A 16763-nucleotide genomic window follows, 5' to 3' on the forward strand; every position below is an offset into this window, starting at 1 on the left:
GGGGGGGTTATCATTTAGGCATGTGTAAATGGGTAGACACCGGGTTGTTTGACAGATCATGTGGGAGGTGGACAATGGGCTTAGCAGACAATAGCAGATATGAAGTGAATTCAAGGTAACAGAAGGAAAGAAAGGTTCATGAACATCGTTACTGTTTTGTAATTTGCTATTTTAGCTTGAAAATGACCTTTTTTATCTTCATAGCTAAAGTAGTTCCACTTGTGCATCACTGAGCAGTACAGGACAGAAAGTCCTATACTGCTTTCAAATCTAGAAAGCTACCATTGAGTCATAAATATTAATTTACAATCTATCAAAGACCCAGATGCGTTGCTATTTTATGCTATAGTACATTGAGTAAAAATGTTACTTGTGGTCCCTTATGGTTTTTCCCTTTCCATATAGAAAGCACACAGATCTGTCAGATGAAAGGCATCTGAATATACTTGCTAAAGTCCAACAGACTGTGGGGCAAATGACAATATTTAAAACATAAAATAAATCTTATATACAAACCTTGATTATTCCTAGAACTCTTTTATAAAACAGTTATGACAAATATACAGAGTGGCTGAAGGGTATTTTGACAAACTATGTAATGATGGCACTGTTTAATGAGTTTTTTTTTCTGCCATGTGTATCATGTATTTTATCAGCCATACAATATACTGTATGCTGATACCAATACATTGGTGATAAGCCAACATCGTAAACATCGAAGAGCTATAATATCTGCTTTCTTTCATATTTTACTAAAGTCAGCTGTGTAACTGTGTGCATAAGGATATTGCCAATTGTTATTTTTGCTGTCATATTTGGATGAAAGCATGAATTGCAAACCATCCTTTGAAAAAAAAAACAACTGGAAATTCATCCTTTGCTCACACATTTTTTTTGAAGGATTTATTTCCATTTCTGTTCCGATGTGTTTTTGACATCTGCTCAACAACTGTAATGAATATTAAACATTTGAAACTCATCTCAAACATTTTGAAATAGACATGAAATGTTTGTAAATATATCCACTCCCTCTTGATGCAGGCCATCCATTCAGTCGGCTGGCATCATGAAGGGAAGCAGTTCATGTGCAGTCACTCAGACGGCAGCCTGACCCTTTGGAACCTCAGAAACACCACCAAGCCATTCCAGGTCACCTTTCCTCACGGTGAGAAATAAAACTCAAGAGTACGCTTTTAAAAAATTTTTTTAAAAAGAATGAAACTTTGATGATCCCAAGCTTGGAAAACCAGATCCTTGTACTGTTGAGTAATACAGCTGATGAAAGTAGAACACACTGTAAACAAGGATAAAGTTGATATAATGGATTTATTGTAGAATTGAGTAATTCTATACAGGATGTCAGTGGGATTCAAGTCTAAATTCAGACTGAAAACAGCCCATTTGAGTTGAGTTCAAGGACAGTTACAGGACGAGCTTTATGTTTATTTTAGTTCTGAGCTGTAAAATTTAAACTGTTGGTATTTTATGTGAGAATAAAACATTAGACAGATGGAGGCTGTTTTCTGCAAATTAAAACATTGCACTACAGTATGCAAAATATTTTAGGGATGTCATTTTTTAGACATGAAACAGACAGACACAGTCGATAAACTCAGTGATGTGTGACTGTGTTGCCCAAATGCAAGCTGTGTAGAGTGTTTTTTTCCTAAATGTAACCAGCCATAAAATGTTCAAACCACACTCATTGTCAGATGTCTGCACATTGAGAATGTATGACCAAGTAAATTCAATAATCAAAGTGATTGTAATGTGTCAGCCAGTGAAATATTTGGTTTTCAGGTAAGACTACTTGAACACTGGTTTGGTTAAATGACTTTCACACCTTTGTGTATCTATATACTCTTCCTCTGTCTGGTCCTCCTTCTTTTTCTTTCCCACTCTGTACTCGCAGAGCATCTAGACCTTGCAGTCCGTCCTCACAAGAAAAATGACAGTATAGGTCGAAAATTCAGCTGGCAAAACAATCTATAGTTACATTTACGCCATTGAGTGGTATAGTAATAGCCATAGTAATTCAGCATAGCAGTTCAGATGACGTCGATATAAGGTGACAAATTTTCATATTCAGAGGTGGCGGATTGGGTGGATGGTTAGATAGATAGACAAAAAGTGGACTTAGCTGCAGGAGACCGCTGTTTGCTTCCCGTTTCAAACCAGAAGTAATCATTTTAACCCAAACCATGATATTTCTTGAACCCTAACAAGTGTTTTTTGTCCCTAAACCTAACCAGACCTGAACCACAGTATTGTCACACCATAAAATATCATTATTTTATTTATTACTAGAGATAGAGGCAGCATATTAAAATACTGTCTTATAGGTTCTGGGAATGCTCCTATGAGTCATTCCGGAGGGCAGTTACAATCGACTTATGTGGTCATTTCATTATGAGGATGTCTTGAACCTTGTCAGATCACTGGCAATGAATAGTCTCTTGCTGTGTGTTGTAATCTCAGGCAAAATCCCAAAACAGGAATGCAAGAGTGAAGGACGTGGGCGATAAATTTTAGGGACAGAGCAAGAGGCCCGATGATGTCATGAAATGCCAGGAAATTGTTTATGTGCTAGATATTTGTCAGATATTTGGTATTACTCACAGGGTGAAAGTGACAGGAAGTGGAAGGGAGAGGACAGAGGGAGCTGAAAACGAGTGCAGGTGAACTAAGAATATGAAAAAGAAGAGAAATGAAGAGTAAACATGGCATCTCCTGGGAATGAAACAGTCTTTCTAAATCAATTAATTAATTTTGGCAAGACACTGCAGGTCAAGCGTCACACCGACACACCCATCGACATCTATGTTGATTTGTCATCTTATTAAAATACCTTCACATTCGCTCACATTCATGTGGTTCTGTGCGCTCTGCTTCCTGCTGTGCTTGCTGGACGCTGCTGTCACTGGTTGTGCTGTTTGTTGTGCTCAGATGTCATGCTGTGATCTAGAGGTAGACCAGAGGCCCAGCTGTCCACCTCAGCCTAAACCTGCTGTCTGCTGACACCATGAAATAACCGTATAACCAATGCATACCCCACTAACAACACTGACAATGACACAGTAAAGCCATTAGCCATACCATTAATCCAGCCTCACATTATTTTTTTGTATTGTGTGCTTTTAGACGCACTAATTTGTTCTTTATCATGTCAATTAATCAGCATCATATCATTTGATTTAGTTAATCAGCATAGAGTTTAGAGAAGAGTAATGTTTGTTAAACCTGTCTGTGTTTTTGAGCATTACGAAGGAAGTAATAGCTTAACCAGGAATGGTGAGTCTGTACCATTTAAAGGTTGATATTTACAGTAAAAAAAAAAAAAAACAGACACAAGGGATATTTTTGCTCCATGTGAAAATGAAAAACATTATTCCAAAGCACCTACTGAGAAAACAGTTTAAAATTGAGTTTATCTAAAGCCACCAGCTCCCCTCTAATGTTGACTCATGCTTGCTGCTCCTGTGTAATGAATTGAAGCATGGTGCCACTCTGTGTTGGGGTACACACCATCAGCCAAGTCAAATTGTATTACTCTCTCTATGCTAGGTGTCATCAGCGTACCTGATGAGAATAATAAGTCATTCACCAGAAAGTAAATCTAAATTGGTTAAATATCCAATATAGCAGTAATGTTGTTATTAAAACACAAGAACAGCTGGAAATGTATTCAAGGTTTCACGTCAATCCAACTTGCGGCATGGGAGATACTATATATATATATATATATGTCACTTTAGTTTTAGCGTGCTCTTTGTTTCTCAGTCATTGTTTTGTGTCTTTGAGAGACAAATAAACCAAACAGTTATCATCACACTAATGGAAGTGAAATGTTCCATAACCTGAAGGGAAAAGGAGAAGACTGATGGCTGCAAGGTGACAGAACAAGACAGACTGAGAGATTCAGACGAGAACAAAGACATTTATCTAAAAGAAGGGCTATAACTCATCAGACAGACACATGTGCAGAATTTTAAAATCAACAGGGTAAAAAAAAATAACATGAGGTGAGATGGGAATTAACAATAAACACTCTGTTTGTCATTCTGTTGTACCCCAGATGATGATGATGACTCTTCTTTCATATGTGGCCTCGTTTACAGATTACATAGTAAATAACAGACTGTGTACACAATAACTGATATGTAACAATAAAAATGGACTATGTTACGGTTAAATCTTATTAGAACTGTGAGTTTGTCTGATATCAAAGCATTATCAGCGGGATTTGCCATTTACTCTTTTTTTTACTCTGCTGTTCCTTCTTCTTCTCTCTGCTCTCACCTGATTTGACATTTCAGTGTGTGTTGTAATCCTGTACCTTTGAGCCTGATCAGTGATGATAAGGTACTGTTACCCAGAGCTTTGGCTGCAAAACAACTTGAAAACAGCTTAAAACCACCTGAACAAAAAGTGGCAAGCTACGTACGTACTATATGTGTAGGAAAGGTAATTTTGCCCAGATTGCATTTCATATTGATACAGTTTCTATACCAAATATTTGCAAACATTTCATTGCTCAACTCAAAATATCTATTCTTAACATGTCTGAAAAACATTCAATGTCAATATATTTAATGTGTTTCCTATAATATCCATTCCTGGCACCTAAAGCATGATTACTGTGTCTACAAAGCTGACTTAAAACACAGGACCGAGGCTGTTGACTTAACCAGACCGTGATCTTTTCCCAACCTCAACCAAGTGTTGAGCTGCCTACGCCTTACAACATGTGGGATGCAGAACGGCCTCTGCTTTTCACACCCACCATACACTCTAAACACTTCAGTGCAACCTCAGTGCAACAATTATTTTTCCTTCCATTCGAGTTTTTCTGTTTTTTTGGATGAATGGTTGGTTTTATTTGCACTAATCACAGAGCCAAAATATCTGCTTTTAGAGAAAAAAGTAGTGTGTTAAGAAATATTCCTCTCCATTCCACTGTGTTGAGACATAAAATACAGGTTGAAACTGCCGCTGCAATACTAATAGATGCAGCACAGATGCATTATGTACTAGCAGTTGGCTTATTGAAAACTTTTTATTTGTTCATTTGTTGTTAGAGGATCTAGCAGAAGGGCTATTATTGAAATTGCTGTATTCCGTTTTATGAAAGCAGGAACAATCAAAGTCTCACAGTTTAGAAATTTTATTCCTTCCATGCTCTCTTCATTTGTTCAGAAATTGCTGGGCTTTTGTTCAGAGCGATATCCCCTTGAGGTAAACCCAAGGCCCCACTGCCTTCCAGTTCAGAAACTTCCTCTTTCGTATATCAAAGGCAACATCATTTCATTATGTAAATCAGGAGAAAAATAACTTTCTTTAATGTGTTAACTCTGATAATGGTCTCTGAAAGGAGGAAGAGGAAGCACAGTACACAGGAATCAGAAAGTGAAGTGGAAAGTGGGAAAAAAAACACTTTTTAGTGGTTGCCAAGTAGAGTTCATGAAACTATGTCATGGTCAGTTTTATAAAGACACCTATTAGTGTCCGTTAAGGCTTACATTACATTGTGTTTATAGCTGTACAGGAAAAGGATGTGAGCTTGGAGTCATGCACTGGTTCAGTGAATACGGTATGGAGATTGTTATCCTGAATAAAGTAAATAGCTTGAAATGGGAAAAGGAGATTAACAAGATGCACAATGACAGTTGTATACAAATACAGTTTCCGCTTTGTTGGTTCATATTATGAAATGTTGTTGGCTTTGCTCCTCAAGGCCACTCTCCATAATTCATGTAACTCAAGTTGCAGCAGTTGTGCTTTGCATTTTCTCCTCTTGTAAATATTTGTACTTACAGTGTGCTTATGATCTGGTAAATTGAATTGTCACACCAAAGAGGAACTGATATCAGTCTAATGTTACACAAAAAATAAACTGATTAAACTGCTGACATGCCAAAAAATGTGTATTAGTGTGAATAGAGCTAAGATGATAGAAAAGACCTCAAGATGTTTATAGTAAACTGTGATATTTTCTTGAAATATTGTTTTTTGTTGATAATAATTATAATAATTATAATAATAATAATATTGCCCTTTCTCCTAATTCAGGAAAGATACAGAAGGATGGGAGGAAGGAGTCGTGTAAACCGATACTCAAAGTTGAGTACAAGACCTCAAGGAGCAGGCGAGTGCATTTTAAACAAATATCAGATCCAGATTTCCTGATTTCAAGTCTTAAGTTTCCTGATTATGCGAAATTATGATTTGAATACAATCATGGCAAGTCTTGGAAAATGATCCTTTATTCTGTGGTGATATATTAATGTAGTGTATTAAAAAGGTTGTTTATGACAACTTGACCCCACCTGTTGATTATCAAAAAACACCAACAGAAGTAAATCAAAGAATCCCCAAACAAATATATTTAATTTAATATAATATTCAGTTAATATTTGATATATTTAATGTATGCATATAAGCATAGGTAGAAAATCATTGAGCCATTCCGCAGTATGTCAGATGAAAACAGCAAATTGGCTTCCAGCTGGTTGATTATAACTCTTGGTGTACTTTCTGGAGGACAAGCACTAATAATAATAATAATTAAACACATGCATTTTATTTGACTGGATAGATTAACTGACTGACTTTGGCTGGTCAGTTTCAACTATTAGCATTGAGACTAACTAACTGACTGTTCTCCTTCCACAACAGCGAGCCTTTTGTCATCTTCTCTGGGGGTCTTTCTTACGACAAGGCAGGACGGCGGCCAACATTAACCATTATGCACGGCAAGGCCATCACTGTGCTGGAGATGGACTATCCTATAGTAGAGTTCATGGCCCTCTGTGAGACTCCTTACAACAACGGTGAGTGCATAAAAACAAATAACGGCAAACATGTTACATGTGTTCAAAATTCACCTCAATGTGGTTTTTATTTGGTTTAAAAGGGCAGGTTAATGTAAAAACATTTTCTCACTACATACACACGTTGTACACTACCACTACACTTTATGTGTAGTAGTAGCATCTAGCCATGCAGGAAAAAATAGATAAAAATCAACACACAAACCAAAAAGAGAAAAAAAACAAATACACAAACAACAGTCATCTAATAAGAAGGAAGATAACTTTTAACCCAGAGAATATCTTAATGTTGTGAGGTCAAGGTATAACAGTAGGAAGCACTCATCTCAAGAAATCATAATGATTTTTAACTAACGATGCCGCTGGCAAGGACCTAGAGTATCTTTTTGTACAATAATAAATAGCAGGCAAGAGATTAAAGCAAATATCTGCACTCAGATACATTGTCCATATCATCTATTTTGTTTAATGCATTACCTCGGTCTTGTTTCTGTGGTGCATCCTGTGGATTGATAAAAACAGAATGATAAGCAAAACATTAGTAGTAGTAATAGTCTCATTATTTTCAACACACATTGCAAATAGCATAAGTAATATTTTTAAAAGGGTAGTTTAGGGTAGCCCTCATTCATGTGTCTGTATAATCATATTTTCTACATGTTAGATGTTTGGTTACATCCAGGTCAAGTTAAACACAGGCCTAACTTTGAAAACCTAGCATATTTTATGACAACATTTATTTCTTTTTTTTAAAGATATGCCTCAAACCCTCAAAGACTCTTCTGTCCCTCTGCTAGATGAAAAATGTCACCCACTGCAAAGAAAGTAGATTTTTAAAGATTTTCTTTGCTGTTTATCAAGCAGAATGTTTTTTAACTCCTGCAGGACTGACAATTCTGGAAATGTCTTCAAAGCAGCAATATGTGCAATGAAACCATTGACTGGATTATTCAAAGCTTACTTTGTGTTTTTCTTCAATCGGTAGTTTATATCTGTGCTTTGAATATAATCAACAAATGAGAAATGATTATCATAGTAGTCTGGGTTACATTTTTCAGTGGATGCCATAAGAAGTTCTGTGGATAAATGAAATATTACCACTTTAAAACACTTTAAAAAGTCTGTTTAAGTGTGGGATTATAGTTGCTGTAAATATGGATTAAGTATTATCCTCTTCAGTTTGGCTTTGTATCTTACAGAGGTCCAGGAGCCGTACGCTGTGGTGGTACTTTTGGAGAAGGACTTAATTGTGGTGGATCTGACACAGAGCAAGTATGTGTTTCACAGATATAAAAACACCTTCCAGCTGCTAAGTTGCATGTGACAGATGTCAGATCGTCACGTCACCTTTTGAAATGAGAAGATAACACCTGGCATCACCTCAAGGGAAAACACTTCACATACTATTTATCCATTAGCCAAACACTGTCACAGTCAACAGCAAAAGGAAAAGGGTAACTACACACTAAATCTCTTTTTTTATGCTGTACACATAATCACATAGGCGTGTCACACACTATATAGATGAGGCCACATTTCCTACAGTCGTTGCTCTCCAGTCCTCCAGCACAGAATTTGAGTGTATAGTTACCTATTAAAGAAATAACCAGTGTCACCCAAATCTATATTTCAGGGAGAACGAGAGGTCAGATGTTTGCCTTTGAAGTAAGATTTTTGAAATTGCTTTCAGGGTGGAAATGCTGCAACTCCAGTTAAATTAAATTATTATCCATATTGGACAGAATGAAGGTGAAGGGGAAATGTGCTGACGTGGTGGCGGTGGTGCAGTTTTGAATGATTAACACCTAAGGCCAGGGAATCCATTTAAATAACAGCAAAAACACTTAGGTAGAAATTAGGTTACTCAGTTAATTAGGTTAACTTATTAAAGCTATTAGATATAAATACCTCCTGAAAAAGAACGTAACAGGGCCATTTAGGCTTAATGCAGTTTTAACATGTATAAAAAGTATAAACAGGCATTAATTTCTTTCCTTTTTATTTCATAATAACTTTTCTTCCCTTTTCTGTTTTCTTCCCAATTTGGCATACAGCATATTATAGCACATCATAATTATGTATCTTACAGCTTCCCTGTCTTTGAGAATCCTTACCCCATGGACATCCACGAGTCCCCAGTTACCTGCACAGCCTATTTTGCAGAATGTCCTCCCGACATTATCCCCATCCTGTACTCCATAGGAGCTAAACACAAGAAGACCGGCTACAGCCAAAAGGTAGGAGAACAGAATTATGAGGGAGGAAAACCCTTTTTCATGATGTATTTGTCTTGTTTTTCAACTTCATCCTTAAGATATTTGAGCAAGGGACTTCTTTACGCTGTTGACAGATTCTATTAAAAAAGTATAAAGATGATTGTGTAACGGTGTGTCTTTGCCATTATGTTTTGGCACTTTGATAAGAAACTACACATATTTGTTGTCTCTCAAGGCTTCCAACATTAAACTGTAATGTGAATGATATTCAGAATTTTACTTATTCAGCCTTATAAAATGATTGCTGCTATTACCTTGAAGCAAATAAAGGACTCACATTAACATATGAGTCATTTTAATCAGTACATTTTTGTGTTTGAGGATGAAAGTATGTTTTGTTTAAAAGTAAAGCACAAATCCAAAATGATAATTTTGTGTTACTGTAATAAAATGAAGTCTTATCAAAATGGCCCAGTGGAAGAAAAGCAAAAGATGATGTGATTAGATTAAATATTCAAATAAACACTGTATGTAACTGTGTCAGGAGTGGCCAATTGGTGGAGGAACGTGGACGTTAGGCTCCCACACCTACCCAGAGATCATCATCACAGGGTAAGAAATGCTGATTTTTATATTTTGAAGGTGCAGAAAGACCCACTACTATAAGCAATCAGAGCACGTCTCCCAGTGATTATCTCAAAAATATTAAAATCAACTTATGTAGTCCAATTTTTTTTTGTTTGAGCTCTTCTTTGTGCACATGGTTTGCACATACTATGCCTCTCCTAATTATAATTACGTGTTTAAACAGGGTTGTCAGATCCTGTTCTAGCCAGACTGACCAGGAAGAACTGTTTGGTCTCTTATTTCTTTGCAACCATTAACCCAAACTGTTGAGGAAGTGCAATATCACACATAACAATTAGTAGAGCATCTTCATGCGTGTCCTCACTTACACCATGACAGGACCAAGTGATATTGATTTACATTTTGTGTTTATCATGCCTTATAAGTTTGATAAGGCTGTGTACCAACCCCAGCACAGTCAGCACAGCACAGCCTGGGGCCATTCTGCACTGTAAGGGGTTGGCAGAGATGTTAACCTGTTCTGAAGCAAGCACACAAGGTGGTGTCTGCTTCAAGGCAGCACTCACTGATATCAGCAGCAGTCCAGCCATATAAAAGGAGATATTTTCTCTGTAGTACTCAGTTTTTATTGAATAACCCTAAAAATCCTTAAATTCTTGGCTCATTTTTTTGTCCCAGAGTAGACCAAAAATTCAACTCCACTTTTCTGTTACCGGAAACTACACCAGGAACTGCCCTCTGAAGATTCCTGCACAGTCTAACATTTGTAATCAATAATTATTACAGATATCTAAAATAGGTGCAAGAAACATTTTTGCTAATGATTATTACAGTTGGAAATTTATTGCGTTAAAGCAAAGAGCACAGTTAAGGGCGTCCTGATAACTGAATGGTTAAGACACATACCAAAAATCCTTCGTTGTATCTTGCTGGGTAGAATAGACCCTTGTTTCCTGTCTGCCTCTATACTGTTTACTATCTAATAACAAAAATCTTCTATATGTTCCCTTCATTTCTTGATCAATGTTTAGTTTAATAAAGTATGCTAATTCTGCCTAATATTTAAAAAAAATCTTTGTCTTTGTTCAGACATGCTGACGGATCAATTAAGTTTTGGGATGCATCTGCAAGTAAGTCCACTCTAAGCTTTTCTTTCTTTCTAGCTGTCTAAACTATACAGCTACACAGACATTGTGGTAACATAAAGGCTGAAATAAAATAAAGATCAAATGAGGAAGTAAATCTTTACATTTTGTCCAACTCAGGCTTTTGTTACATAGTATGCAAAGTAAACAATATTTTTCAATCAGTTACTTCAGTTAATTAACAAATTAGGCACATAGTCCACTGTCACATTCACAGATGGGTACACACTAAAAAAATCTAACCTTGTATTGTTGTGGATGTCTGAAAACCTTTTGAAATAAAAATTATTTTTATTTTATTAAAAGTTTTTTTTATTAGAGGACCTCATAGTGAACTTAATTTAGCTCAGTCAAAGAGTTCAAACCTATTTATACCAATCTCCAGCAATATGTATGCTAGTTAGCTAACATGCTGGCTTGATTTGGTAATGATACTATATAATAGACCACATAGTGGTGAAGTAATATGCTGGTTTTCAGATACTGCCTGAGAACATATACTGACAGAAACTAGTTAACTCATTTTATTTTTATTTTCCCTCTTGTAAAAAAAAATACAAGGGGTTGAGGAAGCACGAAGGCTGTCATAATATTTTTTATCATTTATTTTCTTATTTATCTCTTTTTATCACAGACAATGAAGGTATTTCCAGGCACCTGCGCTAGTTTCATTCATGAAAGCACACTGCTGCTTTGTGTCAAAGGTTTGGGTGCAGTGGTCTATAAATCAGAGGGCTGTGGTGCTAATTACTTCTCAGCCGGTCACATTACTTCGCTAATACCTTTTAAACATGTGCCAAACACTGGTTCCTGATGAAAATGACTCACCAAAGGAGACTGCATATCAAAGTAATATTATCTGGATGGTGCAGAATGGAACAACAGAAGCCAATTAAAGGTAGATTGTGTGGTTTTTAAAGGATAAAGCTGCTAGTATTTTATCTTTTTATTATTTTTATCATCAAAGAATCAAATAAAGACCAGAACCAACAAAGTACCTACCAACAAGTTAGCTATAACACAATTTTAATACAGTATATCATTGTACTGGACCATATAATTCCTTCATTGCATCGATGTATCCACCCCTTGAAATTTCAGTTGTTCCCTTCCCTCAATATATGCATGTAGCCACTTAAAATATGTTTGCATTTACAGTATTTTCACCAAAATCAATTTCTCTTACCAGTCACACTACAGATGTTGTACAAGTTGAAGACCTCCAAGGTGTTTGAAAAGCCAAAGCCAGGTGAGGGCCGGGCTGCTGAATTGGTGGAGGAAGACCCCTTCGCTGTTCAGATGGTCAGCTGGTGCCCCCAGAGTCGCATCTTTTGTGTAGTCGGCATCTCAGCCCACATCATCCTGTATCGCTTCAGCAAATGCGACGCCAACACTCAGATAGTGGTGAGTGAAATGAAAATTAATGTAAAGGGGTGACGTACTAGTCATTTGGAGGGCAAGTAAAGTATTTTTTACAAACTCCTGCTTTGACATTTTAAATGAGTATTCTTTGAAAATAAGTTTATGAAAGTATGTATTTAGCCTTGTGTGGTTTTTGTAGAGGAAAATTTATTGTAAAAGCTGCTAATACTTATACCAGTTCATTAAAAAATGTCAGGAACCTGCATCAACATAGCTAATACTAATTTAGTGGATGTAATTTACTGAAAGCCCACACTTTTTCTGCATGTAGTGACGTTGTTACAGGTTTGAAATGATTATTGAATGTTAAATGTGCTGTACATGAATCCAATTTTTTTTTAGAGTAATCTAATATGATGGCCAATGCCAATATCTATGTGTCATCCTCAGTCACTAGAGGTGCGTCTGCAGTGTGAGTCAGAGGACGTCATCTCTCCATCAGAGAATGAAAATAATCCCTGCTTCTCAGAGCCTGGCTCCCACTCACCCCAACCCCACCACCAACACCCAGCAAGCCCTGGCAGCGGGACATTGGAGGGTATCAAAGACAGTATCCCCTGCCTCAAGTAAGACCTCTTCACATAGATCATAGGTCCACTGTAAAATACTAACAAATATTTATATTAACAAATCATTCGGTCTTGTAGTGTGCCAGGATTTATTAGATTAGAACATGACAGTTATGGATTATTATAAGCATATTGTAGAACCAAGTAGCCAATGATGTAACCAGTACTTCTGAATATTTACTTTAACAGGCAAACATGGACCATTATAATTTAACAGTAAAATGAGTTATTTATTTATTTTCTTTGCTTCAGAAAGGGTGTAATTATACATAAATTATGATTCACATGGAGGTGTAAGGCTATTGGAAATCAACATGTGAAAAACATAATGGCTGCACACTGACTCCAAGCTGCAAAGTTATTTATTTGAGTAGATAGTCATCAGTTTTTAAAATAAACGAAGATCAAAATGTTGTGGTTTTGAGTCAGTGACATTACACTTTTCATCTTTTTTTTCCTTTCCTTTTCTTAAATTGTAAGTCTCTTTATCTGAAAGATTTTTAAGAATCAGAATTGGCAATACCTCAGTTTTTGCACTACAGTGTCCTTTCCTAATGTAGCAGGGAATATGGGGATATAAAAACAGGTTACCTTCTATGCTGCCATCAGGTGGATTCACAATACAGGTAAGTGCTGTTATTGGCTTGTTAAAGCCCATAAACCTGGTGAGATCCATCATTTTGTATCCTAACCAGATGTCAGACACACCAGCATGGTTAAATTGTCTAATACCTTTGACATATTCACTACCCTATGCTATTTTAGATTGTTTTAGATATATATATATATGATTGCACAGGCACATTCTTGACACTCACTTTTCCATTGAATTTTTATAATCGAGCCAAACATGTTTGATAGGAGATCAGTTACACAAATGCAAAGCCTTTATGCCCGAATGACATGTTTAAGTTTCTCACTGTGCACTGTATGTACAGTGTTTCTATGGAGGACTTTAACCTCTTCTCTGTGTCTGTTTCAGGGTGAAGGACCGGGTGGTTCGGGTCCCACCTGGCTACCAGGCGGAGCTGGTGATCCAGTTGCTGTGGACAGATGGAGAACCTCCACAACAGATCACCAGCTTGGACATCAACTCTGCTTATGGCCTGTAAGTCACCTTCTATATTAGTCTGTCTTTATTTCTGTCATTCCAGATGCATTGCAGTCTGTTTGTTAGCAGAGCCACATTTGGCCATAATGTGTATGTTTATATTAGGGATATGGATAAGCCATGGTACTGATTGATTCTGTATCTATGGTAGTCTACACTCAGGACTGCAATTCCTGTCATAAAGTGGTCTTCGATGATTGTCATATTGCAGTGGTACCTTGCATTCAGAAACATTTTTCAGCTTTATGTTGCTTTTATAACTTTATGCTTTTATAGCAGCATAATTGGTAGTGAAGCAGCTGGTGAAAACACTACCAAATTACACCTGGGAGACTGTGGAGGTTTTTTAATTGACAGCAGAAGCACTGCAAATGGCTAGATGTGTAAGCCAGTGCTGCATAGTTCTGTCTGTAAAGTTGTAATACAGAAATTGGTGTGTTCTCATAAGCAGGTTTATGACCCCCAAGAAATCATTACAGTGTGTATTCAGAATTTGATGGAACTTGTACACAGTCTTGTTTATACTAAATTTAATTTAAAGTCGGACTGAAACGGAAATTAGAGAGTCTTTAGCTTCTGCACTGTCACGTGTTTCCAAGTGAAACAGAATATGTGAGCAGTGTACAATTACAAGAGGGATTTAAATCAAATCCTTCAGATCCTTCAGGACTGATGGCCTCCACGCACCCCTCCCTCACCCGAGTTATTAGATCAGGAGGAGGAAGACGAGGGAGAAATGAATGAATTAGACATTCTCATTCAAGTTTTTACCCACTGATATAACACACACTTCCCCCTATGATGCTGCTCTGCTAGACCCACACAAGCAGTTAAGTGCAGTTTTTTTTACGATGGGTGCGGTTAGCCAATAAGTCATCAAACATTTGGAAACATTACAGGAAAAGAAAAGACAGGGATTTTGATGTAAAAATACTAAAAAGGGATTTTCTTGACATATTTGACATTTAACAAGAGATAACTGAACCATTAGCCCAGGGACACAGGATCAGGACTGGGGAAATGTATGTTTTATTTCATTGTGTCTTTAACGACGGTACAACGCACCCCGGCGTCTGTACCACACCGCCAGTGAAAATGGGAAATGGGCTTACATGTCACAATTTGTGTCTGTCTACTGTCTCCTTTCTTTCCTTTTCTTTCTTTCTTTTTGCTATTGTGTTATTACAAAACTTGATGCTGACTTTAGTAATGGTTGACATTTTTTAATACATTTCAGTCCTTTGAAAAAAAAATTGAGGATTACTCAGATATGTTGGTTTTGAAGAGAAGTTGGATGACATTAGGAGCATGTGTATGGTGTTGCTGTGAATAGTGGCTCTTGTTTTTTTAAAAAGGTCTATGTAGGTCAAGGCAGGGGCATTATTTGCCTCTAACAAACACACACACATGCCTGTACATACACACGCACATTCTCATTTAGACTCACAGAAAAGGAAAAGAAAATATTTCTGTTTCTTTTTACCTCACTTAAGTATATGATGTTCTTGAATGACCATAATGATTATTAGTCCAAGCAGAATAGTGACTTCTGTAAAAGTGGTGGCAGTGCACATCATATAACAACAACACAGTAATGAATAGCATAGCAACATAAAAACACATTTCACAAAGGCTGAAAGTGTAGATTTTTAACAACTATAAATCACTGCCACATTAAAGTCTCAACAAAGGCCACATATCTCTTTTGGTCATCTTCATAGCATGAATGTCTAAATACCAAAAGATGTGTTCACTGTTGTTTAACCCAAGTCTTACTCAATTTTTTTATACATTTATACCTACACAGTAGTATAATATATTACAGTATGGTTGCATAGCTGATAGCTTGAGTTTAAGGGATGTAACATCCAAATTAGTTTGCACAACAGTAACATTATTGATACTGTTTGCAGTTGGCTGGTTGAGTTTGTTTTGGACATTCTGAAATTGTAAGTAACAAAATAGGAGACTGTTTAAAGCTGCTAGTATGGCCTTTATGATCACTATATCACAGATGACAGGCTCTAAAAGGAGTCCTTTATTTACCACCACTTTTTTAAGGCTGTTGAGCCTCTGGCTTAGAACTATGAATGTCATAGTTTCCATGTAATGTATTTTTGCTGTTTATGTTGAAAGACTGAAGCTGTGTTTAAGTGTTGCTTGTAGCTCCTACTGAAAGGCTTAATAAGGGTACTTATTGTGTATTTTTGTTTTTGACTGCTGAATTAAAAGACCACTGATTGAGTCACTTGTTGTCTAATTCTGTTCAGTGCGTGATCAACTGGAGCGCCCTTCAGAGACAAATAGAAAAATTACTGCAAACAAGTTTCTCTTGATGACTTAAGCCAAAGGCTCTAGAGCAGAGAGGGGTAGCAGGTGGCAATGGGGGTCATGATAAATCTGGTATTATTAAAATATCCAAGCCTGAGCCTAATATTAAAAAACAACAGCACGAGCAGTCAGAGATAAAGACAGGTTTTTGTTGACAGTAATTATACCAAATTGTCACAGTTAATTTGATAGTGCTACATTCACCACCTTTTGTCACTGAGAATAAGCTGGTGAAATAAATCTGTACAACACTGTAAATGTCTCAGCTGAATAACACCCTTTCTCCTCCGTGTAAATGCAAATGCCTGTGTGTGTGTGTGTGTGTATGTGGTTGTGTGTGTGTGTTTCTGTGCATGTGCTCTTGCCTCCTTGCTGTGTTTGTGTGTCCATCCAGTTTGGCATTTGGGAACTGTAATGGCCTAGCGGTGGTGGACTACTTGCAGAAAACCATCCTGTTGTGTATGTCGACCCTGGATCTATACGGAACAGCCGATCCCTACCAGCGCCTTACCCGCTCCCCCCGCAGGAACAGACAGTCCACCTCAGGTAGC

General features: G+C 36.9%; 1 protein-coding gene across 6 annotated transcripts in view; it reads left to right on the forward strand.

Moving 5' to 3' along the window:
* stxbp5l (syntaxin binding protein 5L) overlaps positions 1 to 16763 on the forward strand; it is a 159543-nt gene that overhangs the window by 104684 nt on the left and 38096 nt on the right. For all 6 annotated transcript variants that reach the window (XM_044365755.1, XM_044365756.1, XM_044365759.1 and 3 more), the window contains exons 8-18: positions 1042 to 1165; positions 6070 to 6145; positions 6676 to 6830; positions 8030 to 8102; positions 8920 to 9067; positions 9591 to 9658; positions 10724 to 10764; positions 11969 to 12183; positions 12592 to 12767; positions 13753 to 13878; positions 16607 to 16758. In XM_044365755.1, the coding sequence (XP_044221690.1) occupies positions 1042 to 1165; positions 6070 to 6145; positions 6676 to 6830; positions 8030 to 8102; positions 8920 to 9067; positions 9591 to 9658; positions 10724 to 10764; positions 11969 to 12183; positions 12592 to 12767; positions 13753 to 13878; positions 16607 to 16758 (1354 nt within the window). The remainder of the gene's footprint in view (positions 1 to 1041; positions 1166 to 6069; positions 6146 to 6675; positions 6831 to 8029; positions 8103 to 8919; positions 9068 to 9590; positions 9659 to 10723; positions 10765 to 11968; positions 12184 to 12591; positions 12768 to 13752; positions 13879 to 16606; positions 16759 to 16763) is intronic.

The sequence above is a fragment of the Thunnus albacares genome, chromosome 11 (genome assembly GCF_914725855.1).
Source record: "Thunnus albacares chromosome 11, fThuAlb1.1, whole genome shotgun sequence".
Taxonomy (NCBI): Eukaryota; Metazoa; Chordata; class Actinopteri; order Scombriformes; family Scombridae; genus Thunnus; species Thunnus albacares.